This window comes from Coregonus clupeaformis, chromosome 1 (genome assembly GCF_020615455.1).
Source record: "Coregonus clupeaformis isolate EN_2021a chromosome 1, ASM2061545v1, whole genome shotgun sequence".
Taxonomy (NCBI): domain Eukaryota; kingdom Metazoa; phylum Chordata; class Actinopteri; order Salmoniformes; family Salmonidae; genus Coregonus; species Coregonus clupeaformis.
This window is the reverse complement of record NC_059192.1, coordinates 24,054,226-24,074,001: the sequence shown is the minus strand read 5'-3', so window position 1 is coordinate 24,074,001 and position 19,776 is coordinate 24,054,226. Positions and strand designations below refer to the sequence as shown.

The 19,776-nt window shown below is 42.3% G+C and overlaps 1 protein-coding gene across 2 annotated transcripts in view; it reads left to right on the top strand.

The window, feature by feature from the left end:
• Nucleotides 1-1,603: 1,603 nt before the first annotated feature.
• Nucleotides 1,604-19,776, top strand: part of LOC121557613 (serine/threonine-protein kinase tousled-like 2) — a 30,676-nt gene continuing 12,503 nt past the window's right edge. The window contains exons 1-10 of one of the 2 annotated variants that reach the window (XM_041871172.2): nt 1,604-2,293; nt 9,022-9,104; nt 12,262-12,333; nt 16,043-16,144; nt 16,338-16,436; nt 16,544-16,678; nt 17,005-17,097; nt 17,686-17,796; nt 18,436-18,572; nt 18,756-18,971. In XM_041871172.2, coding sequence (XP_041727106.1) covers nt 9,024-9,104; nt 12,262-12,333; nt 16,043-16,144; nt 16,338-16,436; nt 16,544-16,678; nt 17,005-17,097; nt 17,686-17,796; nt 18,436-18,572; nt 18,756-18,971 — 1,046 coding nt within the window. In that variant the 5' untranslated portion in view covers nt 1,604-2,293; nt 9,022-9,023. The remainder of the gene's footprint in view (nt 2,294-9,021; nt 9,105-12,261; nt 12,334-16,042; nt 16,145-16,337; nt 16,437-16,543; nt 16,679-17,004; nt 17,098-17,685; nt 17,797-18,435; nt 18,573-18,755; nt 18,972-19,776) is intronic. The other variant, XM_041871215.2, reaches the window with a different exon arrangement.

Sequence of the window (19,776 nt, the reverse complement as noted above, 5' to 3'; positions counted from 1 at the left end):
GCTGTGGGACAATGAATCATAAACACTCTAAAAAATAAAGAGTATTATATGATCTTAAATGGTTCATCTGGATTTTTTTTTTTTTAAGAGGGTTCCCCTACAGCAGGGTTCTTCAATTCCGGTCCTGGAGGGCCGAAACACTTCTGTTTTTTATTTCTACCTGGTAGTTAATTGCACTCACCTGGTGTCCCAGGTCTGAATTAGCCCCTGATTAGAAGGAGAGGATGAAAAACAGAGGTGTTTTGGCCCTCCAGGACCAGAATTGAAGAACCCTGCCCTACAAGTACAAATGGTGTCCCAAAGCACTCTTTCTTTTCTGAGTGTACTGTGAATAACATCTCAATATACTGTCAATAATGTTTCACTGAGCAACTACTAAGGCACAAAGGATTTTCTCATTTTTTTCTCTCTGATCATTTTAATGGTTGTACAGACAAGACATACCAGTAATTTGTATATTGGACACATACAGGCCAATAAAGAAACTAGCTACACTATCACAGATCTAATTAAAATGAAAAATACAATTGTTCTTCTACTATTGTACATTATATGCCAAAAAATATATGCAGAGTCAATGTTTTTTCTAAAGTTTGGTGCAGAATTCAACACAATTAAGTTTATTAATTATATTGCAAATGACACGGTCAGTTCCGTTACTACGGAATCATGGGAGATTGAGTTTCACAGTCCGTCACTCACAACCCGCCAATTAAGTCAAGAGTCTGAAATAAATAATTCGCAAAAAAGTATTTCCATGTGCTTACACGATTGATATTATTGATTGTCTTTTTACATAAAGGATATTAACAGCGAGTAGATTTTTAAACAGCTACTGTAACTAAAACGCCTACACGCTTCAAGGAACCAACAAGTTAACGTTAACGTTAGCATACAACAACAATGTTGGCCAGAGTGAGTAAAGATCACTTCCAGTGTACAAGATGATAAAGCAATACACATAACTGATTAAAATAAAAGTCTAGAATTACAGAAAATACTAGATTATTGGTCATTTCTTATCCGATAACTTACCTCGCTTTCACTGTAAAATAGCTAGCTACGTCCAAATATGCAGTTATGTTTATTTGAACTAATAGCAAGAACTCTGAGAGCATCGAGTTAAGGAATTCAAAAGGGGCGTGGCATTGATGGCGTTCGTTGCGCCATGAGTTTGTGCTATTAGTACATAAAACGATTTTGGCTGGGTTGCCGCTCAGTAGTGTGAATAGGGGAATAGTCCGTTCTGTCTGGACAGGCGAACATTGAGCAACATCATTCCTGATATGATCATGTAATCCAGGAACACTTTGACAGAGCTCAGTCATATTAAATCATCCTATAGCCCATGTACGTTCTACTACAACTTCATATTTCTGAATGTGGTTTTGGGTTGTGCGCTCTCTTAGGCAGCGTTTACACAGGGAACCCAATTCTGATATTTGTTTCCACTAATTGGTCTTTTGAGCAATGACATTAGATATTTTTTTATCAAATATTTTACAGAGCTTATCTGAGTGGTCAAAAGACCAATGAGTGAAAAAAAGATCAGAATTGGGCTGCCTGTGTAAACGCAGCCAGTGCTCCCTCACTTCCTGTGGTATTCAGACCGAACACATTGTATCATACTTGTTGTTTACATTGCATAAACAGTCTCGGAGTCTGATTAGAATCTATTTGATCTGACTGAATTTGGGTGTGAGTTCAGGGTCATGTACGCAGCAGACTCTCGATGTGAGGTAGCTAGCACAACCTGTCTGTCGAGCTCGCAGCTGGATTGAACCCACCCGTCTCTGGTCTTTCATCGCTGACTCGTGAATGTTAGCTAGCTAATTGTTAGATGGGTAGCTAATTCAAGCTAATGTTAACCAACTTATCGCAAGAGAAAAAAGTTAGCGTTTTATTCTTTCAGCGGCAAAATAAGGATTTTTACATTCATTCACCAAAACAAAATACATATGAATAAAACTTATTTTTTTCCAAAGAAGAAAGGCAATTTCCAAAGAAAATACAACAACAACCCTCGAGCTCGGGGTTGCATGTGCAGGGGCTACAGCCTGCAAGGCGGGCTTGGAAACCCCGAGGATTCTCGGCCTCCTCGCGAGCGTCCATCAACACTGGTGTTCAGAGGGAAAGAGTCGTCACCAGATGGACAATGCTGATGTGAACGGGTCTTTTTGAAGTGTATGGGCTTTTTGAGAGAGAACGGGACATCAGCAACTAGTTAGTTATCGCCTGAGCTCGAGGAACCTGAGAAAGACCCCCACGAACCTTGCAAGCGACAGCGCTACAGGTAAACAAAGTTGTTTTGACTGACTACATGCGTTAGCTAGCCTCTTCAATAGCTAACTATAGTTAGCCTAGCTATCAAAGCAGTGCTTTAGACAGATAGCTAACGTAATTATAACTAGCAAAATAAAGAAGTAATTATTTTCCCCCCAATCCGACAATCCATATGTGGCTGTAGCTAACGTTATGTATTAGCTAGCTAGTTAGCACTGACTTGGTTAGTTAACTAACTTGACACTTGCTACTAGGCTTGCAAGCTAGTACCCACAAGTTGCTGACCTTGCTGAGTTTCGTTAGCCTTGCATTGAAAACAGAAATCTCAGATCTAGTTAGATAGCCTGACTAAGAACATGGCAAATGTTCTACACAGCTGACCACCACAGTGTATGTGAGTGCCACACCAGGCAGAGCATCCTCAGAAGACAACATGTAGTAGGCCCAATGTCATACATTGACATGTCAATTTTATAATGACTAGTTTACCATAATCTCTCGTGGACAGATGCATTTAGTTAACACAATCGGGCATTTGACGCAATAACACGATATTTTAGTTCTGGGTGTGAGAGTACCATCTAGCTAACTACATTTATTTAGTTATCAAACTAACTACCTAACTTTTATGGTTGAGGGTGATGGGATTTTCTAGCTTCATATGTTTTAGGAGTATTTGGCTTTGATACATTTTTAGCCAGGTGGATCATAACAGATTAGACTGTGTTTAGACAAAACATTAGTCAAAATACATTTGTCCTAGAAAGTAATTTGGGCACAGGGCCACAATAAGTGTTTTGTTGAAATCTCAATGGTGGACAGGGTTGCAAGTTGTAGCTAAAATGTCTAATCCAATAACCATTCAAACCTGTCCAAAAGGGCTGAAAACAAGCTTAATTTTTTTTTCTCCCATAGCAAGAGAGGAGTTGCCACATTTATACAATATTTTTTTCCCCCATAACATTATCGAGCCAATTAAGAAGGAATATCAACATAACTTGTAACAACTTTAGAAGCAAAATTCGGTTTTCATCTAAATTATCATTCTTGTGACCTATGACATGACATAATAAACTAATTTGAATATGTCGCAAGAGAAAAGATAATTCACCCTTATTCGCCAGGTCATTTTCCATCAATGGTTGTCGATTTAACTTGTTTGACTGCTATGATTAAGCAATAAGGTATGGCATATGGCTAATATGCCACGGCTAAGGGCTATTCTTAAGCATGACGCAATGCGGGGTGCCTGGATACAGCCGTTAGCTGTGGTATATTGGCCATATACCACAAACCCCCAGGGTGCCTTATTGCTAGTATAAACTGGTTACCAACGTAAAAGTCATTTTTTGTCATACCCATGGTATATGGTTTGCATTGTTGGTTAAGGGCTTGTAAGTAAGCATTTCACTGTAAGGTCTACACCTGTTGTATTCAGCGCATGTGACAAATACCATTTGATTTGATTTGGTCTGATATACCACAGCTTTCAGCCAATCAGCTTTCAGGGCTCGAATCTGCTTTATAATTATAAACGGGGTGGTTTGAGCCCTGAATTCTGATTGGCTGAAAGCCATGGTATATCAGACCGTATACCACAGGTATGACAAAACATTTAGTTTTACTGCTCTAATTACGTTGGTAACCAGTTTTTAATAGCAATAAGGCTCCTCTGGGGTTTGTGATATATGGCCAATATACCACGGCTAAGGGCTGTGTCCAGGCACTCCGTGTTGAGTCATGCTTAAGAACAGCCCTTAGCCGTGTTATATTGGCCATATACCACACCTCTGGCCTTATGCTTCAATAAATCCCTTTTGCGCATGTACATAACTATAGATATATCTGAAAGGGGAGTTTGAGTGATGAAAGTTGGACAGAGGAGCTCAATCTCTGAGCAAGAAACACCTGGACAAACTTTTAAAAAATGAATGTTAGGCTATTTTCTCGCAATTGTGCCATTATTATGTGCCAGTTAAGACTACAAACAGTTATAAATGGCCCATTTGCGAGATTGACTTGTTAGTTCAATAGGCATAGGCTACAGACAAAAATCTGGGTTTATGATTGTATTTCAACTTGCCATGGTTTGCTTGGATAGATGCAGGTAGCCTATAGCCCCTGATAGGCCTACATGAGTAACCTAGGCAAGATGTAAACTGAACTATTTAGCAGCTTGCTTAGTTCAAATTAACAGACTAATTTATTCAACATGAATAGTTAGGCGATTTTCGAGGTAAGAAGTGCTTGTGTTTTCCAATAGCCTGCTGGAATAGGCTGAGGATGGGGTCGTAATTTCAATCACTGAATTAAATATTAATAATATGTATATGAACTGAATATGCTTGTCAACAACAGCCAGTGTTATTTATTTATATATATACAGTGGGGAAAAATAGTATTTAGTCAGCCACCAATTGTGCAAGTTCTCCCACTTAAAAAGATGAGAGAGGCCTGTAATTTTCATCATAGGTACACGTCAACTATGACAGACAAATTGAGAAAAAAAATCCAGAAAATCACATTGTAGGATTTTTTATGAATTTATTTGCAAATGATGGTGGAAAATAAGTATTTGGTCACCTACAAACAAGCAAGATTTCTGGCTCTCACAGACCTGTAACTTCTTCTTTAAGAGGCTCCTCTGTCCTCCACTCGTTACCTGTATTAATGGCACCTGTTTGAACTTGTTATCAGTATAAAAGACACCTGTCCACAACCTCAAACAGTCACACTCCAAACTCCACTATGGCCAAGACCAAAGAGCTGTCAAAGGACACCAGAAACAAAATTGTAGACCTGCACCAGGCTGGGAAGACTGAATCTGCAATAGGTAAGCAGCTTGGTTTGAAGAAATCAACTGTGGGAGCAATTATTAGGAAATGGAAGACATACAAGACCACTGATAATCTCCCTCGATCTGGGGCTCCACGCAAGATCTCACCCCGTGGGGTCAAAATGATCACAAGAACGGTGAGCAAAAATCCCAGAACCACACGGGGGGACCTAGTGAATGACCTGCAGAGAGCTGGGACCAAAGTAACAAAGCCTACCATCAGTAACACACTACGCCGCCAGGCACTCAAATCCTGCAGTGAAAGACGTGTCCCCCTGCTTAAGCCAGTACATGTCCAGGCCCATCTGAAGTTTGCTAGAGTGCATTTGGATGATCCAGAAGAGGATTGGGAGAATGTCATATGGTCAGATGAAACCAAAATATAACTTTTTGGTAAAAACTCAACTCGTCGTGTTTGGAGGACAAAGAATGCTGAGTTGCATCCAAAGAACACCATATCTACTGTGAAGCATGGGGGTGGAAACATCATGCTTTGGGGCTGTTTTTCTGCAAAGGGACCAGGACGACTGATCCGTGTAAAGGAAAGAATGAATGGGGCCATGTATCGTGAGATTTTGAGTGAAAACCTCCTTCCATCAGCAAGGGCATTGAAGATGAAACATGGCTGGGTCTTTCAGCATGACAATGATCCCAAACACACCGCCCGGGCAACGAAGGAGTGGCTTCGTAAGAAGCACTTCAAGGTCCTGGAGTGGCCTAGCCAGTCTCCAGATCTCAACCCCATAGAAAATCTTTGGAGGGACAGCCCCAAAACATCACTGCTCTAGAGGAGATATGCATGGAGGAATGGGCCAAAATACCAGCAAAAGTGTGTGAAAACCTTGTGAAGACTTACAGAAAATGTTTGACCTGTGTCATTGCCAACAAAGGGTATATAACAAAGTATTGAGAAACTTTTGTTATTGACCAAATACTTATTTTCCACCATAATTTGCAAATACATTCATTAAAAATCCTACAATGTGATTTTCTGGAATTTTTTTCCTCATTTTGTCTGTCATAGTTGACGTGTACCTATGATGAAAATTACAGGCCTCTCTCATCTTTTTAAGTGGGAGAACTTGCACAACTGGTGGCTGACTAAATACTTTTTTTCCCCACTGTATATATATATATATATATTAGGGCTGTCAAATGATTACATTTTTTAATCAAATTAATCAGAATTTTCAGTGGATTAATCATGATTAATCACTATTTGCAATTACACCTGAATCCTAACCATTTTTTTTCTGAAATGCATACCAAAAGATAAATAACAGGACACAGATACATAATTTTCATATTATGTCTGTTTATTAACACAGACAAATAATGGTGTTTTAAATCAAGCTGAAACATACTACACACCATAATATTTGTCTTTGTAATGTTCCATCACTTCCTCTTTGGCATTCCTCTTAACCAGGATGTACAATTTACAGTATTCAATTGAACAGAAAGCAATAAATGTAGTCAAATCATAACAGTGACCTACCACATTTTTGCACAATTTGAGTCATCTGTGGAAAAAAAACATTTTCAATAAAACTTTTAAATCAAACCAAAGAACAATCTTTTACCTTTTCCTCCATTCTTTAATCCAGTTGCTCAAAAATCCAGTTGCTAACTACTATAACATGTTGCACTGAAACTGGTCTTTTTGTTTGAACATCACCTTTCAAATCTACTGAGCTTCATCATCTTTCAGCCAGTTGCTGAGGCAAACTAACTTGTTCACATTTTCTGAAAGTAAAGCTGACCTTTTCTTGTTCACAATGTGACCTGCAACTGAGAAAAGTCGTTCACAGGGAACAGTGGTTGCAGGAGTGGCTAGATATCAAATTATCTGAGGTTGATTTTGTTAATTGCCTGCAAACATTCAGCGTGGTCTGGCGCAAACCACTTGCTGAATCTGACGGCCCAGCAAACGCATGTTTGGCGTTGACATGGTACTTCAAGCTTGAACAGCTCCGGTGAAATTGAAACTCCTTCTTACAAATCTTGCAAATAACCTTGTACTTGTTAACTGTACCATCATCATTCTTTTTATATTTGAATCCGTCAATAGGCCCACTTTGCTCACCTTGCTCCATCTCGCCTCTAGCTCCCAACCACTTTCCTGACCTGAATAATTTGTCACACTGCGCATGCGTGAAATGCGTTAAAAAAATTGACGTAATTAACAGCAAACAACTAATTAACGTCGTTAACGCGCTATTTTTGACAGCCCTAATATATATATATTAACCTGTAGCCTAATCTGACTGACTGTTAAATCAATCTAATGCTTCTAACAACTGATCGGCAATTGCGATAGAGCTTTGATAACTTCCAATTTAATTAACTGAACATGGCCATTATGAATTGCATAATAACACAAGGTTAAAACAACAATACACTCAAGTTATAGGCTATTTATTAAATCCGTTTGCCAGCTCCAGGTAGGCTACACAAGTGGCACAAATTGATTTACAATGACTCGTCATTTCAACATATTTATTGTTTTGAATGGTAGCCTACAATGGCATATAAAAGTATAGGCTACTTGATGGCCAACAGATACAAATGTATCATTTGCCACATTTTAATGTCAGTTTCATTAAGGACTTTTCCCCATAACAGAAGCACGCGAAGGAGTTCCATAACTTCCATTTCAAATTTCCACTCGCGCATAATGACAAGTTAAATAGCCTTCCTACAACCTGGTAAAAAGTTGTCAAGACATGCGTGTGTGCTGCTTTGTCTCATCTCACTCACGTGACCCAGCCAATAATGGACTAAGCTCTCTCAACACACACACACCCCTCCGTCCCTCCCCACCACTCAGCAACAGCCTCACTGCCTGATAGTCAGCAGCAGCAGGTCACACGCAACATGCAAGCAAAACATTTTCACCCGCGACATCGTTTTTCAAAGTAGCCCAATTTTGCAATAAAAAACTGCGAACATAGCCACCCTGACGGTGGAGTTCATTTTGCATGGCCTGGTGCCCCGGGTGGTTGGAGATTTCACTTAGGGACCAATGGAATAGTCTAAAATTAGCTAACTCTGCCACCCGGGGCACCAGGCCATGCAAAACTAACTCGACCACGACCCATCCCTTCTAGTAATGTGATGAATGTCTATGGGGCTTCCAGTTGGCAAAGTGTAATAGAGTACCACCACAGAGTTTGTAAACCCAGAGGCGCAACATCGCAAGACTTCTGGGAAAGCTTGCGAAATAGACCAAGCAGTCCAGGCTGGGGTTTGGGGTTTGAAAAGTCAATGAGAGAAGTGAAAAATTCTTCCTTGGTTGTTAATTTTGTCAATCTAAATGCACAATCTAGATTCGAGCCAATGTCTTAAGTAGTTCAACATGTTATTACTCTAATCTTGTTAAAGTGAAAACAGATTTGATGGCCTGCACATGCACAGTTCGGCGCGAGACGACCGTTAGACCCGATGACGTGTTTCTGCGCATGAGCTTAGCTAGCCAACTTCTCCATGACATCGCCTACAAGTGTGATCAGGGATTTCTATTGGAGAAGCAGTTTCTGCCTATCTTCATACTGTACTGTCTTTGATACCACAGTGTTTTCGTTGTAATACCCATAAAACCTTGCGGTCAAACACGGAAATGGTTGCAATACTTTTTTCGCCATTCATTTCTTCCTATAGGGGATTTTAGAACTACTTCCAACAAGGTCTGTTTCATGTACGCTTTCCCTGGCGGGACTTTTTGACAACCGTGTAGAGTGGACAGACGGAAACCACTCCTCAGTAAAAGGCACATGACAGCCCACTTGGAGTTTGCCAAAAGGCACCTAAAGGACTCTCAGACCATGAGAAACAAGATTCTCTGGTCTGATGAAACCAAGATTGAACTCTTTAACGAACACATTCTCTCTCTCTCTCCGTAGACATGATGGAAGAACTGCACAGCCTGGACCCTCGACGGCAGGAGCTGCTTGAGGCTCGCTTCACAGGAGCCGGAGTGGCCAAGGTCTGTCTCTCCATTCAATTGTGTCTGCATCCATTCTCTGTGTGTGACAGTGCTGCCCTGGCATCCAGTTTCCTGTGTATCAATCATAATCTGTCTCAGTAGCACTCCATGGCAAGGCACCCCACCGGGCACACCCACCCACCCACCCACCCAATAATGGAATAGTCAGCAAGCCAAGGACAAGGAGCCCTACTGCTTGATGTTACCAAGGGCCTGTGTTGCTAATTAAAGTACATTCCAACCCCAAATGAATAGGGAAGACAGACTCTCACCATATTAAGTAATTTCATTCACTTTCATTTGGGGTTAGCTGGAATTAGGGTACACAGAAGGTGTGGTAGACTGCTTTTGAGGTCTGACAAACTTTCATTTTGATACTAGTTCAGTTGCTACTGTCACAATAAATAACACGCAACGTTTATGCCTGAAACTTGTTTATATATATATATATATATATACACTGCTCAAAAAAATAAAGGGAACACTTAAACAACACAATGTAACTCCAAGTCAATCACACTTCTGTGAAATCAAACTGTCCACTTAGGAAGCAACACTGATTGACAATACATTTCACATGCTGTTGTGCAAATGGAATAGACAACAGGTGGAAATTATAGGCAATTAGCAAGACACCCCCAATAAAGAAGTGGTTCTGCAGGTGGTGACCACAGACCACTTCTCAGTTCCTATGCTTCCTGGCTGATGTTTTGATCACTTTTGAATGTTGGCGGTGCTTTCACTCTAGTGGTAGCATGAGACGGAGTCTACAACCCACACAAGTGGCTCAGGTAGTGCAGCTCATTCAGGATGGCACATCAATGCGAGCTGTGGCAAGAAGGTTTGCTGTGTCTGTCAGCGTAGTGTCCAGAGCATGGAGGCGCTACCAGGAGACAGGAAAGTACATCAGGAGACGTGGAGGAGGCCGTAGGAGGGCAACAACCCAGCAGCAGGACTGCTACCTCCGCCTTTGTTCAAGGAGGAGCAGGAGGAGCACTGCCAGAGCCATGCAAAATGACCTCCAGCAGGCCACAAATGTGCATGTGTCTGCTCAAACGGTCAGAAACAGACTCTGTGAGGGCCCGACGTCCACAGGTGGGGGTTGTGCTTACAGCCCAACACAGTGCAGGACGTTTGGCATTTGCCAGAGAACACCAAGATTGGCAAATTCGCCACTGGCGCCCTGTGCTCTTCACAGATGAAAGCAGGTTCACACTGAGCACGTGACAGATGTGACCGAGTCTGGAGACGCCGTGGAGAACGTTCTGCTGCCTGCAACATCCTCCAGCATGACCGGTTTGGCGGTGGGTCAGTCATGGTGTGGGGTGGCATTTCTTTGGGGGGCCGCATAGCCCTCCATGTGCTCGCCAGAGGTAGCCTGACTGCCATTAGGTACCGAGATGAGATCCTCAGACCCCTTGTGAGACCATATGCTGGTGCGGTTGGCCCTGGGTTCCTCCTAATGCAAGACAATGCTAGACCTAATGTGGCTGGAGTGTGTCAGCAGTTCCTGCAAGAGGAAGGCATTGATGCTATGGACCGCCCATTCCCCAGACCTGAATCCAATTGAGCACATCTGGGACATCATGTCTCGCTCCATCCACCAACGCCACGTTGCACCACAGACTGCCCAGGAGTTGGCGGATGCTTTAGTCCAGGTCTGGGAGGAGATCCCTCAGGAGACCATCCGCCACCTCATCAGGAAATCACAAAATCCACATCTCCTGATGTACTGGCCTGTCTCCTGGTAGCGCCTCCATGCTCTGGACACTACGCTGACAGACACAGCAAACCTTCTTGCCACAGCTCGCATTGATGTGCCATCCTGGATGAGCTGCACTACCTGAGCCACTTGTGTGGGTTGTAGACTCCGTCTCATGCTACCACTAGAGTGAAAGCACCGCCAACATTCAAAAGTGACCAAAACATCAGCCAGGAAGCATAGGAACTGAGAAGTGGTCTGTGGTCACCACCTGCAGAACCACTTCTTTATTGGGGGTGTCTTGCTAATTGCCTATAATTTCCACCTGTTGTCTATTCCATTTGCAAAACAGCATGTGAAATGTATTGTCAATCAGTGTTGCTTCCTAAGTGGACAGTTTGATTTCACAGAAGTGTGATTGACTTGGAGTTACATTGTGTTGTTTAAGTGTTCCCTTTATTTTTTTGAGCAGTGTATATATATATATATATATTAATATCTCTGTGTGTTTTTAAATACTTTATTGTGTGATACTCATTTAGTTAACCTGTCTTACATACAGGGCCTTCAGAAAGTATTCATACCCCTTGACTTATTCCACATTTTGTTACAGCCTGAATTAAAAATTGATTAAATGTATTTTTTTTCCTCAACCATCTACACACAATACCCCATAATGAGAAAGTAAAAACAAGGTTTTTAGAAATTTTAGCAAACGTATAGAAAATGAAATACAGAAATATCTAAATTACATAATTACATTCACACCCCTGAGTCAATACTTTGTAGAAGCACCTGGTGGCAATTACAGCTGTGAGTCTTTTTGGGTAAATCACTAAGAGCTGTGCACACGTGGATTATACAATAGTTGCCCATTTAGAAATTCTCCAAGCGCTGTCAAATTGGTTGTTGATTATTGCTAGAAGACCATTTTCAGGTCTTGCAATAGATTTTTAAGTAGATTTAAGTCTAATCTGTAACTCGACTATTCAGGAACATTTCACTGTTTTCTTGGAAAGCAACTCCAGTGTAGATTTGGCCTTGTGTTTTAGGTTATTGTGCTGCTGAAAGGTGAATTCATCTCCCAGTGTCTCGTGGAAAGCCTTCTGAACCTGTGCCTGTGCTTATAGCTGTATTTAGTTTATTTTTATCCTAAAGAACTCTAGTTCTTGCCGATGACAAGCATACCCATAACATGATGCAGCCACCACCATGCTTGAAAATATGACCGGTGGTACTCAATGAAGTGTTGTTTTGGCTTTGCCCCAAACATAACGCTTTGTATTCAGCACAAAAAGGTTTTAAAATGTAAAAAGGTCCATTTAAAATTCAGTCTGTAACACAGCAAAATTTGGAAAAAGTAAAGTGGTGTGAATACTTTCTGAAATCATTGCAGCACATAGAAGCATTTGACATCCATTTTCTTGTTGACCAATGTGTTGTTGTTTCCTCCAGGGTTCAGGAATAAACGAGTCGTCCAACCAGAGCCTGTGCAGCGTTGGCTCTCTGAGCGACAAGGAGCTGGAGGTCAGTATGACTACACACCTGTGCGTGTGGCGGTGAGGGAGGACACTTTATTTTTATTTTTTATGAGCATGGCCTTATTTCTAGTACAGCATATTGGATGACTCATTCATATTCCATTAACCCAGCTCAATGTAACATCGATAAGATTAGGCTACTACATGATACTAAAATGTTCATGTATACCAATCATGAGGTCGCTACAACAGGTAGAGAGAGAAATATGAGTAATCCAGACAGTGATACAGTGGGGAAAAAAAGTATTTAGTCAGCCACCAATTGTGCAAATTCTCCCACTTAAAAAGATGAGAGAGGCCTGTAATTTTCATCATAGGTACACGTCAACTATGACAGACAAAATGAGAAAAAAAAATCCAGAAAATCACATTGTAGGATTTTTAATGAATTTATTTGCAAATTATGGTGGAAAATAAGTATTTGGTCAATAACAAAAGTTTCTCAATACTTTGTTATATACCCTTTGTTGGCAATGACACAGGTCAAACGTTTTCTGTAAGTCTTCACAAGGTTTTCACACACTGTTGCTGGTATTTTGGCCCATTCCTCCATGCAGATCTCCTCTAGAGCAGTGATGTTTTGGGGCTGTCGCTGGGCAACACGGACTTTCAACTCCCTCCAAAGATTTTCTATGGGGTTGAGATCTGGAGACTGGCTAGGCCACTCCAGGACCTTGAAATGCTTCTTACGAAGCCAATCCTTCGTTGCCCGGGCGGTGTGTTTGGGATCATTGTCATGCTGAAAGACCCAGCCACGTTTCATCTTCAATGCCCTTGCTGATGGAAGGAGGTTTTCACTCAAAATCTCACGATACATGGCCCCATTCATTCTTTCCTTTACACGGATCAGTCGTCCTGGTCCCTTTGCAGAAAAACAGCCCCAAAGCATGATGTTTCCACCCCCATACTTCACAGTAGGTATGGTGTGCTTTGGATGCAACTCAGCATTCTTTGTCCTCCAAACACGACGAGTTGAGTTTTTACCAAAAAGTTCTATTTTGGTTTCATCTGACCATATGACATTCTCCCAATCCTCTTCTGGATCATCCAAATGCACTCTAGAAAACTTCAGACGGGCCTGGACATGTACTGGCTTAAGCAGGGGGACACGTCTGGCACTGCAGGATTTGAGTCCCTGGCGGCTTAGTGTGTTACTGATGGTAGGCTTTGTTACTTTGGTCCCAGCTCTCTGCAGGTCATTCACTAGGTCCCCCCGTGTGGTTCTGGGATTTTTGCTCACCGTTCTTGTGATAATTTTGACCCCACGGGGTGAGATCTTGCGTGGAGCCCCAGATCGAGGGAGATTATCAGTGGTCTTGTATGTCTTCCATTTCCTAATAATTGCTCCCACTGTTGATTTCTTCAAACCAAGCTGTTTACCTATTGCAGATTCAGTCTTCCCAGCCTGGTGCAGGTCTACAATTTTGTTTCTGGTGTCCTTTGACAGCTCTTTGGTCTTGGCCATAGTGGAGTTTGGAGTGTGACTGTTTGAGGTTGTGGACAGGTGTCTTTTATACTGATAACAAGTTCAAACAGGTGCCATTAATAAAGGTAACGAGTGGAGGACAGAGGAGCCTCTTAAAGAAGAAGTTACAGGTCTGTGAGAGCCAGAAATCTTGCTTGTTTGTAGGTGACCAAATACTTATTTTCCACCATAATTTGCAAATAAATTCATAAAAAATCCTACAATGTGATTTTCTAGATTTTGTTTTCTCAATTTGTCTGTCATAGTTGACGTGTACCTATGATGAAAATTACAGGCCTCTCTCATCTTTTTAAGTGGGAGAACTTGCACAATTGGTGGCTGACTAAATACTTTTTTCCCCCACTGTACATTCAATACCACCTTGCACACTCTTGCCTGCGTCTAGCTGATCTAGGGTGCAATTATTAGTCCAACAGTTGCAAACAAGAGTTTCTATTGGACAAATTCAGGTATGTTTATCCCTGTTTGGTTCCGCTTGCAATTGTTTTTCAAAAGAATCGGCGGAATAAATACACCCCTGATCACCCGCACACAGAGTTCACTTTCATAGCAGCCACATACAAACAGCATGATCACATAATTCCTTCTCACATCTATTCACTCTCCTCCTCTCACCTTTGCCCTTTGCTTGTGGACTTCAGTGCACAACAAATCAGCTGTCTGTGACCAGGCAAAATTAACGCCAAGCCAAACCTTCATATCGTAACCGCTAACCTCTACACACAGCCTACATCATTATCACCAAACTGTATTAGCGAACATCATAGTCAACATAGCTACTAGAACTAACGCGTTAGTAAACCCGCTACAATCATGCAGTACAGTCAGCAAGCAGTTTAGCAGTTACATCGGCGGGGCCCCGGTGGTAATAAATTAATACAACCAAAAGCTTACCTTGACTTGGAAGAGTTCCAGTGTTGGATAGCCATAGCCAGCTAGCTAACATAGCATCCCTCTCTGTTTGAACCGGGTGTTTGAGTAGGCTAAACTAGCTCGCTGCATTCGCTAGCAAAGTGAAAAAAATACTACTAAATATAGCTTGCTCTCTCTCCCTCTCTTGCTTCTCCTTAATTTTTTTATTAATAATTTTGTTCAAAACTGTTTAATCTTTAATCATGTTATGTACTGCAGTGCTAGCTAGCTGAAGTTAATGCTTTCAGTACTAGATTCATTCTCTGATCCTTTGATTGGGTGGACAACATGTCAGTTCATGCTGCAAGAGCACTTATAGGTTGGAGGGCATCCTACGGAAGTTGTCATAATTACTGTGGAAGTCTGTGGAAGGGGGTGAGAACCATGAGCCTCCTAGGTTTTGTATTGAAGTCAATGTACCCAGAGGAGGACGGAAACTAGCTGTTCTCCGGCTACAACATGGTGCTACCCTACAGACTGCTGTTGAGGCTACTGTAGACCTTCATGGCAAAACAGTTTGTTTTATTAAATTATTTGCTAACGTGAATATATTTATTATAGTTTTATCTAAAAATGATAACTTTTTTCAATGTAACTTTTTATTTTTATTAAATTCACTGAGGAGGATGGTCCTCCCCTTCCTACATTTACATTTACATTTTAGTCATTTAGCAGACGCTCTTATCCAGAGCGACTTACAGGAGCAATTAGGGTTAAGTGCCTTGCTCAAGGGCACATTTACGTCATTTAGCAGACGCTCTTATCCAGAGCGACTTACAAATTGGTGCAATCACCCTATAGCCAGTGGGATAACCACTTTACAATTTTTTTTTTTTGGGGGGGGGCGGGTAGAAGGATTACTTTATCCTATCCCAGGTATTCCTATTCCTCCTCTTAGGAGCTTCCACGTGCATGTACACACACACACACAATTCAGTCCCATTCAAAATACTATTTTCCCTAACCTTAAACCTAGCCCTAGCTCCTAACCCTAGCTCCTAAACCTAATTCTAACCTGAACCCTAAACCCCCTAGAAATAGCATTTGACCTTGTGGGGACTAACAAAATGTCCCCAGTTGGTCAAATGTTTGTTTGTTTACTATTCATGTGGGGACTTCTAGTCCCCACACATATAGTTAAACACACACACACACACACACACACACACACACACACACACACACACACACACACACATCAATCAATGGAAATTAGGTAACCCAGAAAAGAGGGACACAAGTTATTCTGTAGTTGTCTTTCTTCCAATGGTGTGTACTGTGGGATCCCTTTGCTTAGACACCAGAGAAGAAGCCCAGTGACCAGAGAACCAGGAAGAGGAAAGGAGAGCAGTACGATAAGGGAGGCGCAAGAAGTCACAAAATTAGCGATTACTTTGAGGTGAGTGAAAAATTCATGACGTGCGCAGCTTTCTTGCTAACATATGGCTTACCTGCATGTGAAGCACTTTAATTAACGCTCTTGATTTGAAATAGATCATTTCTTCAGACTCTTTGTCTGTGCTTGTACATTCATCCTTCAATTGTTCAATCATTTCTCTCTGTTTCTCTCGCGCGCACGTGCTTTGGCTCAGTTTGCCGGTGGTAGTTGCCCTGCTACCAGTCCGGCGTGGGGCATCCCTCCCCTGGTGCTCTCTTCCTCTCAACACTCACACTCTAACCCCCCAGTGGCGGTGAGCACCAGCTCTCTTTATGCTCCCTCACTTAACGACTAACATAACTATCAGTGTAGATCAATGGGAACAGTCTGAAATGTCTCTCCCCCCTTCTTTCTCATTAGGTGCAGCAGGGCAGTCCGTCATCCACCGGCTCAGCAGCTCCCGCAGAGCCCTCCTCTTCCTCCTCCTCCAGCTCTCTGAAGCCTGCTCTACTCCACTCCTCGTCCTCCTCCTCGTCCTGCCACAAATCTACTCAGGTAAACAGCCCTGCCTGGCCTGGCCTCCCAACTTACCTGACATGGCTAGATAGGGTGGTCTCCCCTGGCACAGCTCACATCCACCTCTGCCATATTAGAATGCGCTGTTGTTGTGCCACTCCATACTAGGCAGTTGAAGTAATCCTATCCTTAACTTGGAAATAATTGGAAAGCTGGTTATTGACCACCAGCCTAACTACGCATTTGTTGATTAATCAACCCTATTGATGGATGCATTGTCCCTTCTGTCATTAGTGCCTTTTCTATTAACTTTTCTCAAACCCCACTCTCTCTCTCTCTCTCTCTCTCTCTCTCTGTCTCTCCAGTCGGACTTGACGCTTGAGAAGCTGACAGCATTAGAGAACAACAAGAACTCTGACCTAGAGAAGAAGGAGGGACGGATAGACGACTTACTGAGGGTAAGACATTGTTTCACATCTTTATCTCTTTCTACGGATTTGGAGTTACTCGGTAGAATAAAAACTTTTGTACGTTTTATCACAGGTGTGTAGGAGAATCCAAAATGTTTAATGTGACCAAAACGTTGCTTGTTTATTTGCAAATCATCTGAGTTTACCTTTTTTGTCTAATTACATCTCCCCAGCTTGTCAAATTATATCTCCCGAGTGGCGCTGTGCCACTAGAGATCCTGGTTCGAATCCAGGCTCTGTCATAGCCGGCCGCGACCGGGAGACCCATGGGGCGGCGCACAATTGGCCCAGCGTCGTCCAGGGTAGGGGAGGGAATGGCTGGCAGGGATGTAGCTCAGCTGGTAGAGCATGGTGTTTGCAATGCCAGGGTTGTGGGTTCGATTCCCACGGGGGGCCAGTATGAAAAAAAAAAAATGTATGCACTCACTAACTGTAAGTCGCTCTGGATAAGAGCGTCTGCTAAATGACGTAATTGTAAATGTTGGGTAGTTACTTTGATAGTAGCTGTAGGTGTCTGATAACTAGGGTTGCAAAATTACTACTGATAACTGTATACAAACACACATTGTTTTTAAGGCTAACTGTGACCTGCGACGCCAGATAGACGAGCAACAGAGGGCGCTGGAGCGGTGCAAGGAGCGCCTCAACAAGTGTGTGACCATGAGCAAAAAGCTGCTTATCGAGAAGGTGAGTGTCTGTATTTCCATGGGCACCCTTGGTCCTAAATGTCCAAACAACAAACTGATATGGTCAAACTTCAAAACTAGCAGTACTTAGTGCAAAATCGATGCTGAGTGGCATAAGGGTCTGTTCACACAGCAGAAGAAGCACAACCTGGCTCAAGATAAATTCTAACCCTGGAGTACTAGCTACCTGGTAGTTAAATGGCAATTCCACCACTTCAACCTCATTTTAGTTATCTCCAGCACAATACCAGTGTGTACATATGTGAAAACGGTGCATTTCTATGTTTTGTTGGAAAAAAATATCAAGTTAAAAAGTTCTACCCGATGACATCGTCAAAAGTTAAAACAGTGATTTTTAAAACGTGAGTTTCACAGTTAGACCCTCCCTCTGGCTAGAAACTCATTGCAGGTTTTGAAAATCACTCTTTTTATTACTTCCCAGAACCATTTTTTAGGACCTTATCTCTTTAACCATAGATCATAGAAACGTGCCATTTTCACATATGTAGACAATGGTATGGTGTTGAAGATAATGATTATGAGGTTGAAAAGTGGCAGAATTGCCCTTTAATTAATTGGCGAGAGGTTCATAGGAATTAAAGAATTGTAATCAGCTGTGTGTGTGTGTGTGTGTGTCCAGTCGAAGCAGGAGAAGAGGACGTGCCGGGACAAAAGCATGCAGGACCGCCTGCGACTGGGCCACTTCACCACCGTGAGACACGGAGCCTCCTTCACCGAGCAGTGGACTGACGGATACGCCTTCCAGAACCTCATCAAGTCAGTACAAACACACACTCTCAACCTCTTCAAGTGAACACACACACAGCTTAGAGGCACACATACATACACTGTACACCCAACACATAGAAATAAATAGAATAACTATGATTTCTATGGTCCAGCACTGTGCCACCCTCACTGCCCCTCATTGTGTCTGCCTCTCTGTGTGTGTGTTCCCAGGCAGCAAGAGAGGATAAACTCTCAGAGGGAGGAAATAGAGAGACAAAGGAAGCTGCTGGGTAAGAGGAAGCCCTCCACCTCCACCACCACCACCACCACCACGGCCCAGAGCCTCACCCTCCTCACCACCCCCAACACCATGGAGCCTCCAACCACCCCCAACAGCTCCGGCACCAACAAACGCAAGAACAAGAGCAACGGACAAGACAACGAAGCGTAAGGAAGAATTGTACCTTTGGCTTATCTTTGAGTGGGTCATGTTCATTCGGAAACAAAATGGAAGAAAACATAGGAAAACGGGGAGGGACTTCCTGAATTTGTCCAGTAAGAAAGACTCCTTTTCATTTTCTGTTGCAAAATGTTTTCCCTTGAGTGTCCTTATGAACACGACACAGATATAGGGAAAAGGGTGTCCCAATCCCAAATCGACCCTATGCCCTTGTAGGAATTTGAGACTATTTAATTGATATAGGTAATATGGTGAAACTTCCACCTAGCCTATCAGAGGACAAGTTGGAGCTATTACGATATTGCTTACACCTGTTAAATCCATTCAGATCTCCACAAGTACAGAGGGTCTAGAGGTCAATTTGGGATTTGGCCAGTGTTGTTGACTTATGTCAAGCCCCCACAGTATGAGTTTGGAACGATAGTGGCACGATTCATGTGTCGCAGCAATTTTTCATGACCTTTAGGTCATTCACGAAAAACAGTCGCACACTACTCCGCGGCTGTCCTACCTTATCGGTGACTAAAACCAGACCGTTGCCCTTTGCCTCTCCATAGGATCCATGAGATTTAACAATAACGTTTGACCGAATGTAAACTTCCTGCCTCCCCCCATTGTCTCACTCAGTAACTTTCCATACACATAGTTATTATCCACCCTCCATTGACACCAACATATACATTCATTATACATGTAAAGTAATCAATAAGTTCTAGTATGGTAACATGAATAAGTCTATTTCAAGCTAGAATCCAACAAGGGTAAAATATGCACATCCAAGTTGTTCAGGTG